This window comes from Belonocnema kinseyi, chromosome 4 (genome assembly GCF_010883055.1).
Source record: "Belonocnema kinseyi isolate 2016_QV_RU_SX_M_011 chromosome 4, B_treatae_v1, whole genome shotgun sequence".
Taxonomy (NCBI): Eukaryota; Metazoa; Arthropoda; class Insecta; order Hymenoptera; family Cynipidae; genus Belonocnema; species Belonocnema kinseyi.
This window is the reverse complement of record NC_046660.1, coordinates 63,080,181-63,097,700: the sequence shown is the minus strand read 5'-3', so window position 1 is coordinate 63,097,700 and position 17,520 is coordinate 63,080,181. Positions and strand designations below refer to the sequence as shown.

Sequence of the window (17,520 nt, the reverse complement as noted above, 5' to 3'; positions counted from 1 at the left end):
ATTTTATATGCATGTCAGTAGGCAGTATGTGGAACTATACTTGATGTGTAAGTTGGGTAAGTCCATGTGAGCTTACAGTGTCCGATCCGCCCAATCCCGATGGCCTATGGGTGACAGTGTCCGAGGTTCTACTGTGACATTTTTTTTAGAAAGCTGCAAAATTTAAAAAATTTATTTTAAAATCTTCCATATTCTTTTTCAAAAATTTTGTTTTTTATGTGGAACTGGAAATTAATTATTTAAAATAAACAGGACGGTCGTTTTAATCGAAGAAAACAATTCCCGATTTTTTCCCGGTTCGCAAACATTTTTCACATTTAAAAAATTATATTATTTGAAGTAATTTTAAGCTAGACACATTATAAATTGAAAAATAATTTTTTTAATCTAACATTTCTGTAATTAGCAGTTAAATAATTTTTATTTAAAATAGTCTATGCATCTTTCAAAAGCTTTAAAATTTTATTTCAAAATCTTGAAAAATCTAGAAGTGGTTTAAAACTTTTCCAAATTCAAAATAATTTTTGAACTTTTTTGTCTGAACTTTTAAATATATTTCAAAAAGAATTGAATTTTTTCTATAATTTGTAGAAAATCCTGCAAATTTAATACAAATTTAATTTGAATTTATAAATAACAACAGAACACTTATTATTTGTAAAAATATTAAATTGATTTTAAGAGATATTTAGAAGTTTTAAAAAGATTCGATTTAAATGTAGAACTTGAAATAATTTCAAATACTTAGAGCCGAATTGAAAATAAAATGTAGATTTTTGAAGATTCAAACAAAAAATTTCGAATTTTTTTAAGAATTGTGAAAGACTTCAAAAGAATAAAAGTTTTCTTAAGATTATTAGGAAAATTGCAAATGATTTTTCAACTTGAAAAATTATGGAAGATTTGAAGTATTTTCAAAAATTGTAGAAAAATTTCGAGTAATTTTAAAATATATTTAGAAGTTCTGAAAAAAATGTTAACACACTTCGCTTAAATTACTTGAAATAATTTCAAGTTTTTAATTAATTTTAAATCTTTTCAAAACTTCTACATATTTCTTCAAATTACTCAAATTTTTTCTACAAATTAAACACTTTTTAAATAGAACAATACAAATTTGAAAGTTTAAAAGCTTTTCGTAATTTTAACAATTCAAAGCTTATCCTAATTTTAATAATTCAAAGCTGTCTATGTCAAACAATTCAGTTTAAAATTCGTTTCTTTTGAATATTTTGTTTCAATTTACTCGTCTTAAATGAACAGTAAAATATTGCTAAATATTAGTTCTTATTCTTTTTCTGCATTAAGAAATTTCAAATTAAAGGGGATAAAAAATAATTTAGGCGCACAATATTTTAAATTTAATAAAAACCTTTGATTATGAGTATATTATTCTGGATTTATTTTGAATTTAAAAATAGTAAAATGCACGTTTATATTTTTTAATAGCTGCAAAAATTAATAGAAATAATATATTATTAAATTTATTTATTAAATTTAATATAAAAAAATAATATAAAGGAATACCTGAAACTATGAATTGAAAATATATTATTGATAAGTCATGAAAATTTTGATTTAAAATTAATATCGGAATAAATGAAATTAATGAAATTTCATTTCTTATTAAGACTTTCGGATAGAAACAATTACAATCTGGAAATTCTCAAATTTTGAACGGATCTAGAATTGTTTGGTCTAATCAATTATTGTTTAGATTTCTATACTTGGAGTACAGGTCCATTTTAAAAATAATTGATTTATTTATATTCACAGTTGATAAAATAAAACTGTTTTTTATCAAAAAATTTTAATTTCAGATGTTTTTAATTCTTAATTGTTTAAATCTTCAAAACTGCACTTTACTTATTTTAAAAAGAGTTAAAATCGAACTTTGGCATATTTTTCTTCTAAAAATTCATAAAATTCCTGGTTTCGCTGTCCGGCAGCCACCTGGTTTTTTATAAAAAAATCTTCGATTTTAAAAACTTCTAATTTTTCTTAAATCTCTAAAACTGCATTTTTAAATTCTTTAAATTGAAATATATGCTTTAAGATTAAAAATCTAAAATGGAACATTTTTAAAATAAAAGATTTTCGAATTAAGCATTTTAAACTAAATGACATAATAACTTATAAGAATCACAATTTAGGAAATTATTTAAAAATGGTTGAAATCAAAGTTTCACAAAATTTTTATTCTAAAAATTCGGTAAAATTCCCGGTAAAAAAATAATTCACTGTCATTTCCCGGTTTTCCCCGGTCTCATAAAATGCTCTGTCATTTCTCTATTTTCCAGGTTTCCCGGTCCAGCGGCCACACTGAATAAAACATAAATTATTGCAAATGTTTCCATATCAACCGTTTATTTCATTTTCCTCACCTTTTTAAAAAGTAAAATAGTTTACAAATTATAGTGTAATTATTTCCAATTATTAAAAAAATCATTTTTATTAAAATGTTCTCTTTTGTAAATAATGTTTCAAAACATTTAGAAATAACTTTTATCATGATATAAAATTACTTTAATTTGAAATTTTTATTTACAAAATTGAGTGTGTTGAAAATTCGTAATCTTTATTAATAGATATACAAATTTTTAAAAATTCAAGTTTTTGACAACAATTAATTGATCATTAATTTAAAAAATCACATTTTCTGGTTTGGTAGACACCCTGAATAAATAAAAATCATCTTTTCTAAAATTCAGATGAAGAAACGTTCGAAAAAGCCTGTAATGCCCGAATCGGACGCGGATGACTTGGAAACCGGAAGCGATGGTTCAGATTTGGATGACGATTGGGATCTTTCCCAACTGGAATCAATAAACAATGTAAAGAGAGAAATATCTGACGATGAGGGCGAATCGCTTCCTAAAAAGAAGAAAAAATTAGACAATGATTTGTACAAAGCCCCAACGGCTGAGGAAATAAATCAACTTAAAGAAACTGAGAATTTATTTCATTCAAATTTGTTTCGACTTCAGATCGAAGAAATTCTTAGCGAAGTCAAACTCAAAGAAAAGTACAAAAAATCATTTCAGATTTGGTTTCCCAAATTGAAGAAACAAATTGAATCTATTCAAGAAACCGAAGAATACAAGGTACAATTTTAACAGTATTAATGAAAGTCTTGAGAAATTTAATTATTTTAAAATTCTTTTAAATATTTATAAAATTATACATTTTTTTCAGCTTTGCGATGAAGAAATATTAGAAAATCTTGGTGTAAATATTCCGCTCGCGAAACTTCCGAAAGACACAAAAGGCACATTTAAATTTTTGAAACCATCGAAAATTAGCGTTATCGGTTCTTATGCTCTCGATGCGATTATTGGTCCGAAAATTATTATCGATTTGGCAGTCGAAATGCCGGCAACATTGTTTCAAAAAGGAGATTATCAGAATTACAGGTATCTCAGGAAACGAGCAATTTATTTATCTCATATCGTCTCAAACATTGACGACGAGTTAGCTCAGGAAAAATCGTTTCTTGGAAATAATGAAAAAGTTATTCTCAAACTTGTTCCAACTGGTAAACTTGGGAAAAAGTGCATTATTTATATTCACATAGCAGCAGAAGAGAGCAGTTTTAAACTTAACCGGTTTTTACCCGAGAAAAATAGCATCAGACCTGGATGGTTTTTTGGGAAAGAATTTGCCGAAGATGGTAATTTATTTTTTATTTTCCCTATTTCTCATATTTTTAAGAACACCTATTTTTCCTCCCTTTTCCAAAATATTCCACTTTTTCTATTTTTTTCCCGCTTAAATGCGTACTCAGTTACTAGAACTAGTTTGAAATTTAATTGTTCTGTTGAAATTTGAACTATTTTGTTGAAAAGTAATTTTATTCGTTTAATTAACCTACTATGTTTTTATTGAAAAATTCTTTTAAATGATATTAAAAAATACAAATTATAATAAAAATTCAATAATTTGGTTGCTTTTTTTTGTCTTTTTTGACTGAAAAATCTTTCTTTATTGAAAATACAACTCTTTCGGTAGAAATTTTATCTTGGATGGAAATTCAACTGTTGGGTTAGAAAATAATTTTGGCTGAGGTTCAATTTAACTGATTTTTATTTAATATTCAGATTTTTGCCTGAAATATCAACTATTACATTTTTTGTCGAAAATTCTTTTTTTTTTGTTGGATTCACCTGTTTTTTTCATTATTATTAAAATATTTTTCAGTAAAAAAAATCAATTATTACATTTTTCGTTAAAAATTAATCTTTTTCTTATTGAAAAATTATCTCGTTGGTTTAAAATGTAACTATTATGCTGAAAATTCATATTTTATTTAAGAATTATTTGTGTTTTTAAAAATTTAACTATTTAGTTATAAATTTTTCCTTTTTAGTTGAAAATTCAACTATTTGATTGAAAATTATACTTAGAAAGTCATTTTTTGTTGTTGAAATTTTCTTTTGTGGAAATTTTCGTTCAACTATAATTTAATAGTTCGAAATTCGTGTAATTGGTTTAAAATTCTTCTTTTATGATGGAATTTTTTTAGCTTAAAATGAAATATTCCATTTTTGGTAAAAAGCATAGTATTGTATTTAAAATTCTTTTTTTTAATATTGTTCGTTTTCAGTTAAAAATTTGACTTTTTTTGTTGAAAATAAACTTTTTTTGTTAAAAATGTAACACTTCGGTTTGATTTTTCTTCTCTCTTAACTGATAAATCTTTCTTGTTTGAAATTTAGACTTTTTCGGTAGACATTTTACCCTTATTGGATGAAAATTCAACATTTTCGTTGAAAAATCCGTGTTTGTTGAAGAGTCAACTATTTTGTTGCAATTTCGTCTTTCTTGGTTGAATTCTTCTGTTTTTTATTTATTATGCGAATTTTTTTACTTCAAATATTAACTATTAAATTGCTTGTGAAAAATTCTTATTTTTGGTTGAATTCGTCTTTTTTTATTTAAACTAAAAATATTTTAGGTTGAAATATCAACTTTAATATGTTTCTTTGAGAATTGGTTTTTTGATGGAAAATTTTTTTTTTTTTGTAAAAATTTTATTTTTAAATTTGACATTTCAATTCTTGGTTGAAAATTGATATTTTTTATTTGAAAATTCAACTTTTTGGCTTAAAAATTCAATAATTTGGTTGTATTTTGTTGCGAATTCATGTTTTTTTTTCTTGAAATAATACGTTTTACATTTTTTACTGTAAATTCGTATTTTTGGGTTGAATTCACCTTTTTTTTCATTTAAATTAAAATATTTTTCGGTGAAAATATGAATTATATATTTTTCGAAGAGAATTCATCATTTTTTATTGAAAATTAATCTCTCGTTGAAAAGTGAACTATTTTGTTGAAAATTTAATATTATTTTGAAAATTGAGCTATTTTTTTAGTTATCTTTTTTGCTGGAAATTTAACTATTTTATTTTTAGTTAAAAATGGATAGTTCTTAATTAAAAAATCACTTATTTTATTTTTCGTTGAGAATTTATCTTTTTTGTTTGAAAATTAAAATACTTGTTTGTTAATTTTACGCTGCTGTTAAAAATTCATTTTATTGTTTGAAGATTTAACTATTTTATGGTAATTTTCTTTTTTGGTTAGAAATTAATTCCTTATCTGAAAAGTTAACTGTCCCATTTTTGTTGTTTTAAATTGATTGTTTTCAGATGAAAATTAAATTGCTTTTTTTTGGTTCAATTTTAGTTTTTAACTAAAAAATTCAACTATTTCATTTTTTATTGGTTTGTAAAAATAGACAGTATTTTGTTTAAAATTCATCTTTTTTTGGTTGAAAATCAATTTTTAGGTAAAGATTCGACTGAAAGAAAATAACGTTATTTTGTTAAATATTCAAACATTTCTGTAAAGATTTGATTTATTTTTAGTAGAATTGTACCGTTTTTTATTTATTCAAAATTTTTTTCTTGAAATATAAACAATTACATTTTTTGTTGTTGAAAATTCGTACTTTTGGGAATGAATTCACCTCTTTTTTTTTTATTTAAAATTAAAATCTCTCTAGGTTGAAATATCTATTAAATTTTTCTTTGAGAATGAAAATTTAAAATTTAATTGTTCCATTTTTGGTTGATAATGAATAGTTTTTATTTGAAAAATCAACTTTTTGGTTGAAATTGAACTTTTTTGTTGAAATTTCGTATTTTCGGGTTAAAAATTCAACTTTTTGTCTTAAATAAATAACCTTTTCTGTTAGCGTTTAAAGTAATTTGTTGCAAATTCATTTTTATTGTGTTTAAATTTAACTATTTTTTAAATTTAATATTAAAATATCAAATAATACATTCTTCGTTGAGAATTAATCCCTCTGGTTGAAAATTTAACTATTTTTTGGTAACAAATTAATTTTTTAACTACAAATTTTTCTATTCGATTTTTGGTTGAAATTTATTTATTTTTATGTATAAATTTAAGTATTTTTTTGAAAATTTATCTTCGTAAATTAAAAATTCAACGATTTGGTTTGAAAATCTATTTTGTTAAGAAGTCACATTTTGGTCGAAAATTTAACTATTCTGTTCAAATTTTCTTTCTCGTAAAACTGAATTTATTCTTAACTTAAAATTCAACTATTTTATTTCTAGTTAACATTTTTTTCAATTCGAAAATTCAACTATTTGGTAAAACATTGATCTTTTTTAGCTGAAAATCATTTTTGTAGGTTGAAAATTTATCTATTTTGTTAAAAATTTAATTATTTTTTGAAAATTGAACTATTTTTTTTAGAAGCCTTCTTTTTTGGTACAAAATGTAGCTGTTTTGTTTAACATTCGCTCTTTTATAAAAAGAAAATTCGTTTTTCTTATTCAAAATTCAAATATTTGTTTAAAAATTCATCTTTATAATTTACCAGTTTAACTATTTCGTTGAAAATTTAATTATTTATTTAAATCAAAATTCATCTTTCTTAGTTGAAAATTCAACTGTTTTCTAAAAAGTTATTTTTTTTTACTTAAAGATTCAACTAGTCGGTTAGAAATGGAACTGTATTCTTTCAAGTTCAATAATTTTTGTTTGAAAATTGAGCTATTTTGTTAAAAAAATAATCGCTGTAGGATGAAAATTTCACTATTTTTTGAAAATATAATATATTTTGACTTGAAATTTTAAGCGTTTCATATTAAATTCAATATGATACCTCTACATTAATTTTTTTAAACCTTATTTTCTTGAAAAATCACCCTATTTCCCTTGTCTAGAGAGCATTTTGAACGGTGCAGCCTGTGTTTCTTTAATTCCTTTTATCGACTAAAGCGAAATTAATGATTTAATTTTTTTTGTCTTTCAGAATCTTTAATCCCAACTCCACATTACAATTCGGTCGTTCTTCACGATTTAACAATGTTGCGAACAAACGAACAAAACCTGAAATTAATAAAGGAATATCCAAATATTCGAGACGGTATAATTCTTTTAAAAATCTGGCTGGGCCAACGAGAATTGAATGTAGGATTTGATGCATTCAATGGCCACGTTATGACGATGTACGTATTGTATTTATTACGTACAAAGAAGCTAAACACTTTTATGAGCAGCTATCAAATCGTCAGGAACGTTTGGAACAGTTTAGGTATGTTTATCTCTTTTTTTCTCCATCGTATATCCTTCGTACGCTGATGCGGCGAAATTAATTAATAAATAAATGATAAATACAGTTACTAAATTTATATTGCTAAAGATTTCACAAAGATTTCAATGATCCTTTTTCTTTAACCGAAGCAAGAAAACCTTATTAAATTTTTAGATTTCATAAAATATCCCACAAAGTTTTCAGATAGATAAAAAATGTTTCAATAATTTCACAAATATTACAGAATATTTCAAAAATATTTGTAATATTTCGTAAAGATTTTGAATAATTCCTAGAGATTTCAGAAATATTGAAAAGATATCAATGGTTTCCGAAATATTACACAATGATTTAAATAATTTCACAAATATTACCAAATATTTCAACTATTTTGAAAATATTTCCAAAGATTTGAAAAGATTTCCAAAGATTTGACAAAATTTCAATGATTTCCTAATGATTTCACAAAGGTTTAAAATATTTTGCAAATTTTTTTAGAGAATGCAAATATTTTACAAAGATTTTCCTGACTTCCCAAAATTTTTATAAAATTCACATCGCAAAGACATTTATTATTTCAGAAAGATTTCAAATATTTTGTCAAGATTTTTAAGGAATTCCTAAAGATTTGAGAGATTTGACAAAATTGCAATGATTTTCTAATGATTTCAAAAAGGTTTAAAATACTTTACAAAGATTTTTAGAGAATTTAAAGATTTCAAAACGATTTAAATGATTTCCCCAAGATTTCATAGGTTTGACAAACATTTCAAATATTTCGAAAAGTTTCTTAGGTAATTCATAAAGATTTCAATAATTTCATAAATATTACAGAATATTTGAAAAACATTTCAAATACTTTGCAAAGTTTTTTATCGATTTCACAAAGATTAAAAATATTTCATAAAGATTTTTAGAGAATTCACAAAGAATTCGAAGATTTTCCAAAGATTTCAGATAGATTTCGAAAATTGAAGAAATATTTTAATGATTTCACAAAGATTAAAAATATTTCACAAAGATTTGTAAAAAAATTTAAAGATTTTACAAAGATTTCAAAGATTTCAATGATTTGCCAAAGATTTCAAAGGTTGAACAAAGAGTTTAATGATTTCCTAATGATTTTACAAAGATTTCAAAGATTTAAAAAAGATTTTTATAGAATTCACCAAGATTTCACAAATATTTAAAATAGTTTGCAAAGATTTTATTGAATTCACAGCACAAAAACTTGTATTATTTCACAAAGATTTCAGATAGATTTAAAAGCTTTCACAAACAATTCAATAATTTAATACATATTATCGAATATTTCAAATATTTTGTAAAGGTTTAAAAAGAATTCCTAAAGATTTCAGAAAGATTTAAAGGATTTCAATAGTTTCCCAAATATTTCACAAAGATTTAAATAATTTCACAAATATTAGCAAATATTTTGACAATATTTCCAAAGATTTCTCAAAGATTGGACAAAATTGCTATGATTTCTTAATGATTTCAAAAAGATTTAAAATACTTTACAAAGATTTTTAGAGAATTCAAAGATTTTATAAAGATTTCACAAAGATTTTTGTGATTTCCCCGAGATTTCAAAGGTTTGACAAAGATTTCAAATATTTCGCAAAGGTTCTTAGATAATTCACAAAGATTTCAATAATTTCACAAATATTACCGAATATTACAAAAATATTTCAAATACTTCGTAAAGATTTTTATAGAATTCACAAAAATTTCATAAAGACTTTTATGATTTCACAAAGATTATCCAATATTTCAAACATATTTTGCAAAGATTTTTATAGAATTCACAAGGATTTCACAAAGACTTCAGAAAGATTTCAAAAGTTGAAAAAATATTTTAATGATTTCACAAAGATTAAAAATATTTCGCAAAGATTTGTAAAAAATGTAAAGATTTTACAAAGATTTGATTTCCTAAAGATTTCAAAAATTTCACAAAGATTTCTAAACAGTTCCTCAAGATTTCATAAAGATTTAAAGGATTCGCAAAGATTTTTATAGAATTCAAAGATTTTAAAAGATTTAAAATATTTCATAAAGATTTTTAGTGAATTCGCAAAGATTTCACAAAGAATTCAAAGATGTTCGAAAGATTCCAAAGAATTTACAAAGATTTCAAATATTTCGCAAAGATTCTTAGAGAATTCACAAATATTTCATCAATATTTCAATAATTTCACAAATATTACCAAATATTTTGAAAAGATTTCAAATACTTCGCAAAATTCTTTATAGCGCGCACCAAGATTTTATAATGACTTCTATGGTTTCACGAAAATTACCCAATATTTCAAAAATATTTTGCAAAGATTTTTATAGAATTCACAAGGATTTCACAAAGACTTCAGAAAGATTTCAAAAGTTAAAAAAAATGTTAATGATTTCACAAAGATGAAAAATATTTCGCAAAGATTTGTAAAAAAAATTAAAGGTTTTACAGAGATATTATTTCCTAAAGATTTAAAAAATTTCACAAAGATTTCTAAACAGTTCTTAAAGATTTCATAAAGATTTAAAGGTTTCGCAAAGATTTTTATAGAATTCAAAGATTTTAAAAGATTTTAAAGATTTAAAATATTTCATAAAGATTTTTAGTGAATTTGCAAAGATTTCACAAAGAATTCAAAGATTTTCGAAAGATTTCAAATATTTCGCAAAGATTCTTAGAGAATTCATAAATATTTCATCAATATTTCAATAATTTCACAAATATTACCAAATATTTTGAAAAGATTTCAAATACTTCGCAAAATTCTTTATAGCACGCACCAATATTTTATAAAGACTTCTATGATTTCACAAAGATGACCCAATATTTCAAAAATATTTCGCAAAGATTTTTATAAAAATCACAAGGATTTCACAAACACTTCTATTATTTCACAAAGACTTTAGATAGATTTCAAAGATTGAACAGAGTTTAATGATTTCCTAATGATTTGGCAAAAATTTAAAGATTTTACAAAGATTTCAATAATTTCACATATATTACCGAATATTTCAAAAATATTTCACATATTGTGAAATTTTTGTAATGAATTTAGAAAGATTTAAAATGATTACAATGATTTCTGAAATATTTCACAAAAATTTAAATAATTTTAAAAATATTACGAAATTTTTAAAAAAGATTTCTAAAATTTTTCCCAAGATTTGACAAAAATGTAATGATTTTCCGAAGATTTCATGGAGATTTTACAAAGATTTTGGATAGATTCAGAAGATTTCACAAATACTTCTATAATTTCACAAAGATTTCAAATAGATTTCACGAAGATTTCAATAATTTCCCAAATATTACCAAGTATTTAAAAAATATTTCAAATACTTCGCAAATATTTTTATAGATTTTACAAAGATTTCACAAAGATTAGAAATATTTGCAAAGATTTGTAGAGAATTCAAAGATTTTACAAAGATTTAAATGATTTCCCTAAGATTTAAAAGATTTAAAATATTTCATAAAGATTTTTAGAGAATTCACAAAGATTTCACAAATAATTCAAAGAATTTACAAATATTTCCTAGAAATTCTAAGAGAATTCACAAAGATTTCAATAATTTCACAAGTATTACAAAATATTTCAAAAAATATTTAAAATACTTCGCAAAGATTTTTATAGAATTCACCAAGATTTCACAAATATTTTCGATAGATTAAAAAAATTGAACAAAGATTTAAAATATTTCACAAAGTTTTAAAATAGTTTGCAGAGATTTTTCGAGAATTTACAAGATTTCAAATATTTCTCAAAATTTTTTTTCTTAATTCACATCATAAAGACTTTTTCACAAAGATTTCCGTTATATTTCAATAATTTCATCACAAACATTACCGAATATTTCAAATATTTTGTAAAAATTTTAAAACTATTCCTAAAGATTTCATTAAGATTTAAAGGATTTCAATGGTTTCTGAAATATTTCACAAAGATTTAAATAATTTCACAAATATTACCAAATATATTGAAAAGATTTTCAAAGATTTGAGAAAATTACAATGATTTCAAAAAGATTTAAAATACTTTACAAAGATTTGTAGAAAATTCAAAGATTTAAATGATTTCCCAAAGATTTCAAAGGTTTGACGAAGATTTAAAATATTTCGCAAAGATTTGTAGAGAATTCAAAGATTTTACAAAGATTTCAATGATTTCCCAAAGATTTCAAATACTTCATAATGATTTTTAGTGAATTCACAAAGATTTCACAAATGATCAAAAGATTTTTGAAAGATTTCAAAGAATTTACGAAGATTTGAAATATTTCGCAAAGATTCTTAGAGAATTCACAAAGATTTCATAAATATTTCCATAATTTGACAAATATTGCCGAATATTTCAAAAATATTTCAAATAATTCGCAAAGATTTTTATACAATTCACAAAGATTTCATAAAGACTTCTATGATTTTACAAAGATTACCCAATATTTAAAAAATATTTCGCAAAAATTTACTAATTAATTCACAAAGATTTTAAAGACTTCAATAATTTCACAAATATTACCGAATATTTCAAGTATTTCGCAATTTTTTAAAATGATTTTAGAAAGATTTAAACGATTTCCCCAAGATTTCAAAGGTCTAACAAAGATTTCAAGTATTTCGCAAAGGTTCTTAGATTATTCACAAAGATTTCATTAATTTCACAAGTATTACCGAATATTTCAAAAATATTTCAAATACTTCGCCAAAATTTTTTAGAGAATTCACAAAGATTTTTATAGATTTCACAAAGACTTCTATGATTTCACAGAGATTTAAAATATTTCGCAAAGATTTGTAGAGGATTCAAAGATTTCAATCATTTCCCAAGGATTTAAAATATTTTATAAAGACTTCTATTATTTCACAAAGATTTCAGATAGATTTCAAAGATTGAATAAAGAGTTTAATGATTTCACAAAGATTTCAAACATTTTACAAAGATTTCAATAATTTCACAAATATACCGAATTTTTCAAAAATATTTGAACTATTTCGCAAATTTTTTAAATTAATTATTTGAAAAGATTTCAAATAATTCGCAAAGGTTTTTATAGAATTCACAAAGATTTCAGAAAGAGTTCAAAGATTTTTCAAAGAAATTGCAAAGATTTCAAATATTTCGCAAAGATTCTTAGAGAATTCACAAATATTTCATCATTATTTCAATAATTTTACAAATATTGCCGAATATTTCAAAAATATTTCAAATAATTCGCAAAGATTTTTATAGAATTCACTAAGATTTCACAAATATTTCCGATAGATTTCAAAAATTGAACAAAGATTTTAATGATTTCACAAATATTTAAAATAGTTCGCAAAGATTTTTTGAGAATTCACAAAGTCTTCAAATATTTCGCAAAGTTTTTTATAGAATTCACATCACAAAGACTTTTTGACAAAGATTTCAGATAGATTTAAAAGAATTCAATAATTTCACAAATATTGCCGAGTATTTCAAATATTTTGTAAAGATTTAAAAAGAATTCCTCAAGATTTCAGAAAGAGTTAAAGGATTTTCCAAAGATTTCAAAGAATTTACAGAGATTTCAAATATTTCACAACGATTCTTAGAGAATTCACAAAGATTTCATAAATATTTCAATAATTTCACAAATATTACCAAATATTACCGAATATTTCATATATTTCGTAAAGAATTTCATAGAATTCTCAAAGATTTTTTATAAAGATTTCTATGATTTCACAAAGATTACCCAATATTTCCAAAATATTTCGCAAAGATTTTTATACAATTCACAAGGATTTCACAAAGACTTATATGATTTCACAAAGATTTCAGATCGATTTCGAAAACTGAACAAATATTTTAATGATTTCACAAAGATTAAAAATATTTCTCAAAAATTTGTAAAAAATTTAAAGATTTTACAAAGATTTCAATGATTTCTCAAAGATTTCAAAGGTTTCAATGATTTCCCAAAGATTTCAAAGATTTCACAAAGATTTCAGATAGTTATCAAAGATTGCACAAAGAATTTAATGATTTCACAAAGATTTTACAAAGATTTCAATAATTTCACAAATATACCAAATCTTTCAAAAATATTTTAACTAATTCGCAAATTTTTTAAATGATTCTAGAACGATTTAAAAGATTATAATTATTTCCGAAAGATTTGACAAAGATTTAAATAATTTCTCAAATATTACGAAATATTTCGAAAATATTTAAATTACTTCGCAAAGATTTTTATAGAATGCATCAAGATTTTATAAAGACTTTTATGATTTCACAAAGATTACCCAATATTTCAAAAATATTTCGCAAAGATTTTTATAAAAATCACAAGGATTTCACAAAGACTTCTACGATCTTACAAAGATTTCAGATAGATTTCAAAGATTGAACACAAATTTTAAATATATTTCGCAAATAAATATAATCACATAAATTTCAAAGATTGCACAAAAGTTGAAATGCTTTCCTAAAGATTTAAAAAATTTCGGATAAATTTCAAAGAGTTTACAAAGATTTCAATGATTTCCCAAAAATTTCATAATTTCAAAAATATTTCAAATATTTTGCAAAATTTTTTAATGATTTAAAAATTACCATGATTTCCGAAAGATTTCACAAAGATTTAAATAATTTCACAAATATTACCACATTTTTTTCCAAGATTTGACAAAATTGCAATGACTGTCAGAAGATTTCATGGAGATTTTACAAAGATTTCAAATATTCTGCAAAAATATTGGACAGATTTAGAAGATTTTAAAAATACTTCTATAATTTTACAAAGACTACTATTATTTCAGAAACATTTCGGATAAATTTAAAAGAGTTTACAACGATTTCAATGATTTCCCAAAGATTTCAATAATTTCACAAATATTACCAAATATTTCAAAAATATCTCGAATATGAACTTAACCGATTCCAGAAAGATTTTAATTATTTCACCAAAATTTAAGATAGATTACAAAGATTTCAATGACTTCCCAAAGATCCCCTCAAATTTTTTAAAAGATTAAAATAATTTTACAAATATTACCAAACATCAAATATTTCGCAAAGATTTAACAAAGATTTGACAAAGGTCGCAATAATATCTCAAAGATTTTAAATGTTTCGCATAGATTTAAAAAATTTCAGAAATATTTCTATTATTTCACAAATATTCCAAATATATTTCAAAGATTGAGCAAAGCAGGAAAGATTTTCAGTTTCTACATACCAATACTTCACAGCGATTTTTGTCATTTTATAATGAATTCCTAATTTTTTAATTATTTTTATTTAAGCTCAAAGTAGTTGGAGCGAAAACGGAATATCGATGTGTCAAGAAACAGAGAGCCTGAAACGAATTTCTGAGTACAAAAAGTACTACGATTGCGCTTTTCTAGACACAACAGGGTATCACAATATCGCCGCAAACATTTCCAAAGAAACGTTTTTTTGGATTCGTGACTTGGCAGCAGGTTCTGTACAATCTTTAGATCATGGTCAAGTTGATGGGTTTCAGGTTCTTTTTATGAGGAAAGTTCCTATTTATCGAGCTTTCGATAATGTGATCTGGTAAGTTAATGAATATTTTTTTTTATCCGAGAATTTTTTCGAGTGCGCGTATTTTTTTTTTAATTGCAATACAAAATTGAATAACAATGATTCTTCATTTGTAAAAATAGCTTTGTAATACTGTATTCAACAATTTTTTTTTCTTTGTTGAAAATTCCTTTTTAATCACGAGAAATTGAAGAACTTTGTTTTTTTGTTGCAAATTATTTTTTTAAACCAAAAATATATTTATTTCATTTTGATATTCCTACATTTTAGTTGGAATTTTGAAATTTTGCTATAGAAATTAATCTTCTGGATTTAAAATTATCTTTTTGGTTGAAAATTCAACAGCTTGATTCAAAATTAATTTGTTTTAATTGAAAATGTAGCTATTCCTTTTTATTTGAAAATTCAACAATTTTGTTTACAAATTCATGTATTTTGTGGATAGATCGTATTTCTTTGTAGAAAATTATTCTTCCTGTTTGAAAATTAATTTTTTTTTCTCAAAAATTTATCTTCTTTCTTTGAAAATTCATGTAGTCCAGTTAAATATTCATCATTTTAGTTAAAAATTAATGTTTTTGTTTGAAAATAATATAGAAAATAAAATATTTTCCTAAAAATTCATATTATTGGTTTAAAATTCATCTATTCCAGTTCAAGATTCATTATTATAGTTAAAAATTCATAACTTAATTGGAAAATCTGTTTTTTTTTTGTGGAAAATTAATTTTTTTAACTGAAAATTAAATTATTCCATTTTTGGTTATAAATATGTACCTTTTAGTTAAAAATTCAACTATTTGGTTGAAATTTGATCTTGTTTATTTAAAGATCCAGTTATTTCGTTGAAAATTAATGTATTTGGTTTAAAAATCTTATTTTTTGGTAGGAAATTAATCTTTCTGGTTGAAAATTCAATTATTCTAGATAAAAAATCATCATTTTGTTTAAAAATTAATCTTTTAAGTTTAAAACTCGACTACTCCAGTTAAATAATCATCATTATTAGTTTAAAATTCCTTTTTTAGGTTGAAAATGAAACTACTTGGTTCAAAATTGAAGTATTACCCTTGAATAATCATCTTTTTTAGATGAAAATTTATCCTTTGGTTACTAATTTTTTTTCTGGAAAATTAATTTATTTTAATTTAAAGATATAATTGTTCCATATTTGGTTCAGAATTGGTATTTTTTTATTTAAAAAACAAACTACTTTGGTAAAAATTGGTCTATTTTTGTTGGAAATTTCACTATTTCGTTGAAAATTCATGTATTTTGTAAAAAAAAAATCTTATTTTTGCTAAAAAATTAAGCTTCCTGTTCAAAAATTCATTTTTTTGGATTAAAATTCATCTATTCCAGTTGAAGATTCATTATTATAGTTAAAAATTCATAACCTTGATTGAAAATTTGTTTTATTTTTGGTGGAAAATTATTATTTTTTAAACTAAAAAATTAAACTATTATATTTTTGGTTATAAATATATATTTTTTAGTTAAAAATACAACTATTTGTTTAAATCTTTTTTAGTTGAATATCCAATTATTTGGTTGAGAATTCATATATCGTAATGTCAGGGACATTTTTTTCAATCTGGGAATTTTTTCGAGAGCGTGTGTAATTTTTTTTTAAAACGCAATACAAAATTGATCCTTTGTAATTGAAAATTCAAGTCTCTGGTTAAAAATTCATGTATTTCGTGGAAAACTCATTCGTTTTGGTAGAAAATTAATCTTCTTGGTTGAAAATTACTCTTTTTGCTTGCAAATTCAACAGTTTTCTGCCATTTATTAAACTACTTGATTGAAAGCTAAACTCTTGTTGAAAATTATTTTTTTGGCTTTGACTGAAAAGAAATGTTTTTATAACTATTCCGTTTGACTATTCCATTTTTTCAGTTCAAAATTGATCTCTTTGGTTAAAAATTAATTTTATTTCAAATAAAATTTTACCTATTCAGTTTTAGATTGAAAAATTATACTTTTAGTTGAAAATTCATCTTTTTATATAAATTGATCTTCTTGGTTGAAAATTATTCTTTTTTGTTAAAAATTCCATTTTTTTGGTAATTATTCATTATCTTAGTTAAAAATTTATATTTTGGTTTAATATTTAACTATTCCAGTTAAAGAATCATAATTTTAGTTGAAAATGCATCACTTTGTTTGAAAATATAACTATTTTTTTTAAACTTAGTTGTTTTTGCAATGTTTTTTTATACCAAAAATGTACTTATTCCATTTGAATATTCCGAAATTTTAGTTGGAAATTTGAAATTTTGTTATAGAAATTAATCTACGTGATTTTAGAACGATCTGTTTGGTTGAAAATTCATCAGTTTGATTCAAAATTAATTGGTTTTAATTTAAAATTTATCTATTCAATTTTTTTGTAGATAAATCGTA

At 22.9% G+C, this 17,520-nt stretch overlaps 1 protein-coding gene across 1 annotated transcript in view; it reads left to right on the top strand.

The window, feature by feature from the left end:
* The window catches only part of LOC117171919 (nucleolar protein 6), a 52,972-nt gene that overhangs the window by 2,136 nt on the left and 33,316 nt on the right, over positions 1-17,520 (top strand). The window contains exons 2-5 of the mRNA XM_033359576.1: positions 2,712-3,104; positions 3,196-3,670; positions 7,292-7,573; positions 14,853-15,126. Coding sequence (XP_033215467.1) covers positions 2,712-3,104; positions 3,196-3,670; positions 7,292-7,573; positions 14,853-15,126 — 1,424 coding nt within the window. The remainder of the gene's footprint in view (positions 1-2,711; positions 3,105-3,195; positions 3,671-7,291; positions 7,574-14,852; positions 15,127-17,520) is intronic.